At 39.3% G+C, this 6,284-nt stretch overlaps 2 protein-coding genes across 2 annotated transcripts; one reads left to right on the forward strand and one right to left on the reverse strand.

The window, feature by feature from the left end:
• Positions 1–67: 67 nt before the first annotated feature.
• Positions 68–3,714, forward strand: psme2 (proteasome activator subunit 2). Its single transcript, XM_071484608.1, has 11 exons — positions 68–253; positions 535–567; positions 658–720; positions 833–919; positions 1,506–1,554; positions 1,668–1,765; positions 1,904–1,972; positions 2,067–2,134; positions 2,309–2,363; positions 3,177–3,263; positions 3,355–3,714. The coding sequence occupies exons 1-11, from the start codon at positions 206–208 to the stop codon at positions 3,433–3,435; spliced, it is 738 nt and encodes a 245-aa protein (XP_071340709.1). The 5' UTR covers positions 68–205; the 3' UTR covers positions 3,436–3,714.
• Positions 3,715–3,716: 2 nt separating this feature from the next.
• Positions 3,717–5,422, reverse strand: lsm5 (LSM5 homolog, U6 small nuclear RNA and mRNA degradation associated). The gene is made up of 5 exons (XM_071484611.1): positions 5,269–5,422; positions 4,394–4,489; positions 4,252–4,279; positions 4,085–4,157; positions 3,717–3,986 (listed from the first exon to the last, which is right to left on the reverse strand). Exons 1-5 carry the CDS (start codon positions 5,312–5,314, stop codon positions 3,954–3,956), a joined length of 276 nt encoding a protein of 91 aa, XP_071340712.1. The 5' UTR covers positions 5,315–5,422; the 3' UTR covers positions 3,717–3,953.
• Between the last annotated feature and the right edge of the window lie 862 nt (positions 5,423–6,284).

Raw genomic sequence — 6,284 nt, forward strand, 5'->3', positions numbered from 1 at the left:
ATTGAGGGAAACACCCCAAAGTGAGACAAAAGGAGAGACAGTGGGAGGTGCAAACTGCATCATCAGATATCAAATCGAAAGTAAACTGGATGAGGAAATAAAAAATCACACTAGCGATACGTGCTGTCCTCTCCTGCACCCGGACACCTCTGATCAGTCTAAGAAAGCATATTACTTGTGTTGAAGCTGAAAACTTTGCTCAGCCATGTCCAAGACGTCCAGCCTGAAAATAAGCAGCGCCAGCGCGGTAAAGGTGAGTGTGTGACCTGCGGGGTTGAGCCCGGACAGGTGCGACAGGCTGCGTGTGACCCCGGGGTGAAACGGAGAGACTTTACACTGCAGTCAACTTCATGCAGCTCGTTTCTGACATTTAGAGCCGCCGACAAGTTGCAGTTGTTTGACCTTGTTAAAGCGGCGGAAAGTCCCCTTCTGGGAGGAAAACGAAAGTAAATCCAAAAGATTTTAATGTAACGTGACTCAGCAGCTTAAAAAACGTGTTTCCATTCACTTTATCCTGATTTTCTTTTCCTACAGGTGGAAAACTTCCGCCAGTCGCTGTACCAGGAGGTCTGTGGTGCTATTTCCTATATGAATTACACATAGATTCAGATCAAGTGACTTCTGCAACTTCAAACTTGACCCTTTTTTGTTTTCCAGGCAGAGAGTCTGTTCTCCAGCTACATCCCACTGAAGATTATACAGCTGGATGCTCTGCTCAGGGTCAGCAAGTTCACTGTTCTCCCATAACACACCATGCACATGTGGAATAACCTGCAGGTCGCCTGTTGTTTCCTGTCCTTCGTCTCTCTCATCCTCATCTGTGTGTTTTCAGGACGATGCCCTCAGCCTCACCGACATGTCCTCGCTCCAGGCCCCGCTGGACATCCCCATACCAGACCCTCCCTCCCCAGAGGACGAGGTCAGACCAGCCTGTCCTCCTTTTTCACATCATAGCAGTGATTTTATCCATAACACAAGGAAGAGCCACATTTAAAACAACCTCAAAAGAGTAAATCCAGTATATCATAAATGCTATAGAGTGTAATTTCATTGTCTTCCAGGATGTATTTGATTGCGTTTTTTTGAAATACCAGGTCCATAGTCTTCAGCTGTAAATTAGGATGGAGTATGTTGCTCCACCAGCTGAGATATACGAGCTCTGGCTGCGACAGGAAGATCCCCAGATTCGCTGCGTGGCATTTACTTTGTAATGGACATTTGCTTGGGATACTGAATGCACCATAAGACACTGTATACACATTTATTTTATATTGGTAAAGGTCTCAAGGTGGCTCCTGCCCAGTGTCTACATCCAGTTTTAATACCTTTAATATCAAACTTGTACTTTCATAAATCTGCATGTATCTTATAGTATCACATATTAACGTCAGATCTCAGCTGTAGCCCTGCAATTTGATAAGACTGCACATTACTGATAGATCCATCTGTCATTCTAAAGCGAATACAAATGGTCTGTTTTTGATTTTGCAAATCTGACCTCACAGGAAATGGAGACAGACAAGAACGAAGAGGATGAGAAGAAAAAGAAGAAAGGTAAAGTGTTTTTTCTTTACTTCTGTAGTGATTGTTGAGGCTGGCAGGCAGCATGTGGTGTCTGCACATGATGCATGTGACGGAAAATTAAAAAGTCTTCTTTTCGCCTTCAGCTCCAAAATGTGGCTTCATCAAGGGGAACGAGAAAATTATGGTGCTTCTAGACAGGGTGAAACCAGAGATCGTGGCTCTTAGAGAGACCATCATTAAGGTAAGTGAATCACTTTGAGTGTGAAGGTTAATGCCGACCCAGTGTGTGCTTTAGAAAATACTACAATAAGTCGACGTGGTGGATGTAGAACTGTTTTTTTCCGTGGCACTTTAACTCAGCTGTGCTGTTCTCCTGCAGGCGTCCTGCTGGATTCAACATCTCATCCCAAAGATAGAAGATGGGAATGACTTTGGTGTTGCCATCCAGGTACATTTCCATTCAGAAGACTATACTGTGCGTGCATGGTGGTGTGTTTTAGTTCACTTGTTAGTCTTTAATGGTTGGAATATTTTCACCACAGGAGAAAATCTTGGAGAGAATCGCTGCTGTAAAAACCAAAGTTGATGGTTTCCAGACGAACATCAACAAGTAGGTTGGATACAAACGCTTGTGTTGAGTGTAATGGTGGAAATTACCACCATGCCAAATATTTGCATTGTCTGGTTTACTAGCTGCTCAGGCAAATAATTAACAGCAGTGTTATGAAGAAGGCAGGATACTTGGACTCTTTTGACTCTGTCTTCTTTTTTCTTTAATACTTAGGTACTTCTCAGAGAGGGGAGACGCTGTCGCCAAAGCCTCCAAAGACACTCATGTGGTGAGTGTTCATGTTCCTGTCTTCAAGTCTTGATCATTTCTTTTTTTATAGATCAATTTTAAGAGATAATTTATTATAGCACTAAAGACATTTCAGGATTATATTAGGTTCTGCGGAGTGTGTGAAAACCCACACATCTCCAAATTTGGTGATTTTTTATTTGAATTTTTCAGATAAACTGAAGGAGTAAGTTTTCCTTTATGGTTTAAGAAACTTCCTAAGCTAAAAGAAAGTATTTAATACCCCCATTAGATCAGCTGGAAAATGTGTTATCACAAAGCCCAAAAGAGGGCAGGTTTGTTGTCTTATAGAATACAATGCAATGCTGTAAATTCAAAACAATAATCAGTAGTCAAATATTCAAAGGGAAACTATAGTTTTCATTATTCATCTTGTTTAATGCTCCAAGAATTAAATCAGTCATATTCACATTGTAGATGATCTACAGTTCATGAGAACTATTTTAAGATGATAAAATGTTGTCAGCCTCTAACTGAGTCAATGTGACCACACAACACTTTTGAGTTTTTTTAATTAAATAAAAAATGACAACCCTGAAACCAGTCAGCTCTTAGATCAGGTGTCAGCCAGGTGTTTCTCATCGAGCCCTGAGGTTTTTCAGTGGGTGGAAATCAACTGTGGCGCCTGGCTCACGAAGTTGCAGCCGCCTTTATCTTGTGAGGTTATTGTTGTTTATGTTTGCATGTTGTCAGAGCGTCGGACAGAAATCTAAACGGTGTTCACCGAGCGGCTGGTGATTGATTCTGTGAACTGAACCCAATGCTCCTTTAACTTGGCCTCCTTTCTCTCCAGATGGACTACCGCTCGCTCGTCCATGAGAAGGACGAGACCATCTACTCTGAGATCAGAGTGATTGTTCTCGACATCCGCGGCTTCTATGTAAGTCAGGCTGATTTCTCAGAGACATCAACCACCAAACAAGTCGTCTCATACAAGAACATTTAAATTTCTTTCTACTTCTTTACTTTAGGCCGAGCTTTACGACATCATCAACAAGAATCTGGAAAAGGTGACCAACCCGAAAGGAGAGGAGAAGCCCTCCATGTATTGAAGCTGGAGGGAAGAGGAGGTGGTGATTGACATCACTTTACAGCTGTTTTGATCATCTGTTGCATTCAATGTACATCAACTCTCTGTGTTCAGTCATTCTACATATTAAAAGTTTGAAACAAGTTCATTTCCCTGTTTTGCTTATTCAGTTCAATAGGTTGAGAAAATAACTGGATCAAGGTTTTATCACTGCTGTACGGATTTAGTTTTGTTCAAATGCACTAAATTTAAGTTGTTGTATGAGTATGAGTTTAAAAATAAAGTATGAAAAATGAATAAATATGTTGTGAGATTCAGAAATTTATTTGTAACAAAACCTGCCTTTTTGAAATGCGTGATTCATGATACACGTTTCATTTATCTTTTTTTTTTTTTTTTTTTAGAACAAATACTCAATTAGGAATCTTATTACAAAATAGTTTCCTCCTCAAAGGGAAGACCAATAACAACAATAATAATGATATAATCAACTAATAAACACAATGTAGGAAAAGCAAAACACAAAACTGTCTCAGTGATTCAAACTTCAGGACCTTCTCCTCCAGGTATGAGCTGTAAGAAAAAAAGCAAAGTTCACTGTGAAGGTCTAAAGCAACAGTAACAGGTCATGTGAAGGTGTATGATACAAAAAATGGAGGTTATTTTCATACCATGGTGATGTTATTGCCATTGAGGAGAATCTGGTCCAGTTTGGTTATCCTCCGTCCCTCTGGTGTGATTTCGCTGGAACACAGATACAAGAATGAGTCAATGCAACAAACAGGTGAACAGTTGACTTATAAATTACTGTACTTGTGAAAACAAAAAGCGTACTTACAATTCTGTCACATCCTCCAAAACCATATCTTAGACACAGAGTTAAGGAAAAAATCTGGGACGATATTCATGACAAACATTAAATGGAAGAAAGTGTGTTTTATTATTATTTTTAAGAGATTGCAACTTGAACAAAAGGATACTGACAAAATCATCGAAACCCAGCAGGGTGCCGACGATTTCTTTGTCCGTTTTCATGACGATGTGGATCCGGGAGCCGATACATTTGTCCACAAGCTCTGAAAGGTAAAGAGAAATTGAAGATTTGGTAATTGAGTTGCTTCAGCATGTTCTACACTTCTCAATTTATCACTTAGAGACTTCTCAGTTTGTTACTCCTGCTAAACTCTCTGGTGGTGGTGGTGTGATGGTGTGGGGAAAGTTTTCTTGCCACTTTTTTGGGGCCCTTAATAACCATCAGTCATGGCTTGAATATTGAAGCCTATATGAGTATTGTTGCTGAACTGCAGTTTCACCAGATCTGAATCCAGTAGAATACCTGTGGGGTGTGGTAGAGCAGTTATCCTGTGGAGCCCCCACTGACTCTCCACCTGCTGCCCTCTGCTGACTACAAGTCCCCGTTCAGTCCCTTTGTGCTGTAATAATAATTTGTTTGCGGTGATTTAATAAACGCAGCTTTTATCAGGATTATGCTCAACGTGAGGACATAATGAAGCGAAAGTTTGACACAGGGCGCCTCCATGAGGTCAGATAATTAACTACTAATGCAGGACCCGCTTTAGTTGATGTTGTATTTTAGTGGTGCAGATAAATCAACGCATTTGCAGTTAATAAAATAGCCTAAAACAGGAGTGGAGAGTCATTTGTCGCCGAATCAAGAGAGCAGTATGTAGCTACCTGCTAGCATGAGGCTAACATCAGCTAGCGAAACAAGGCTAACGTTTTAACTTCTGTCTGCTGCTGCTCACGGTTTAACTACCGAACCCCCTGACCTTTGATATCCACATATTCTTGCTTATCTAATACAGAAAGTCAACGTTATTTTTCATTTACACACCGAGTGGGAGCAACTGAGACGGATTCGTTGCTTGAGTAGCCGCCATTGTCGAACCACGAGCAGGCTCAACCAATCGACGGAAGAGACGTCAGCAATCAGGCGAAAGCAATCAAACCCGAATGGCCCGTCAATCATCATCATTTTTACATTTTACATCAAGACACAGGCCACACACAGTTTAATACAAATAATAAAGTCAAATAACGACGTCCATAGTTAAACAGATACAACAGAAATGGTTAAAACTCCAAGATTAAATTATGATATTCGATTTAGTTCAACGTGACGGCGTTGTCAATGCATGACGTAATTCTTTCACTAAACAAAGATTATAGAGTCGAGGTCAAGATAGTTTCCCTCCTTAGTCTCTTCACAGTTTTTGGACAACTGTAGTTACTGGTTTCTTTTAAGTTAAATGTTTAATTTACAAAACAAAATTAAGAATAATAATCTAATAGTATAATATAGCACTGGTGATTGCTGCTTTTACTCTTTATTCATGAGCATATTTTTCTGGTAATACATTTCTTTTTGTAAAATGCAAAACATTGAATACAGGAAGTCAGTTTCTAAAAAGCTGGACTTGAAACTTGAAAGTAAAAAAAATAAATAAAATAAAGGCCCAGATTTTGAGCAGGTAAAAATTTGGAAGACATGCAACCCTTTGATACAAATGGAAAAATCCAAGTATTTGCATACAGTACATAACTTTTTTTATTTTATTATGAAATAATTGGCTTTATTTTGTCCCCTATCGTATTCATCATACTGTGTAGAACATTTAGGCTCATTTAAATATACCTGAAGATAGTATCTGTATAGTAAAACACCAACTGTTCCTACAAATCGCATTTACATTACTTTAACTAATGTGGACATATCATACATCATTTGTTAAATATAAATACAATCAGACTGTATTTACTGTACATAGTCAAGTGCACGTACATAACCACCTACTGCATGGATATAAAGAAATTTAGTGCATTATTTAATATATATTTCATTATTTCTTA

This window comes from Trachinotus anak, unplaced genomic scaffold, assembly GCF_046630095.1.
Source record: "Trachinotus anak isolate AG129_WGS33_773 ecotype Australia unplaced genomic scaffold, CSIRO_AGI_Tana_v1 ptg000009l, whole genome shotgun sequence".
NCBI classification, from domain to species: Eukaryota; Metazoa; Chordata; class Actinopteri; order Carangiformes; family Carangidae; genus Trachinotus; species Trachinotus anak.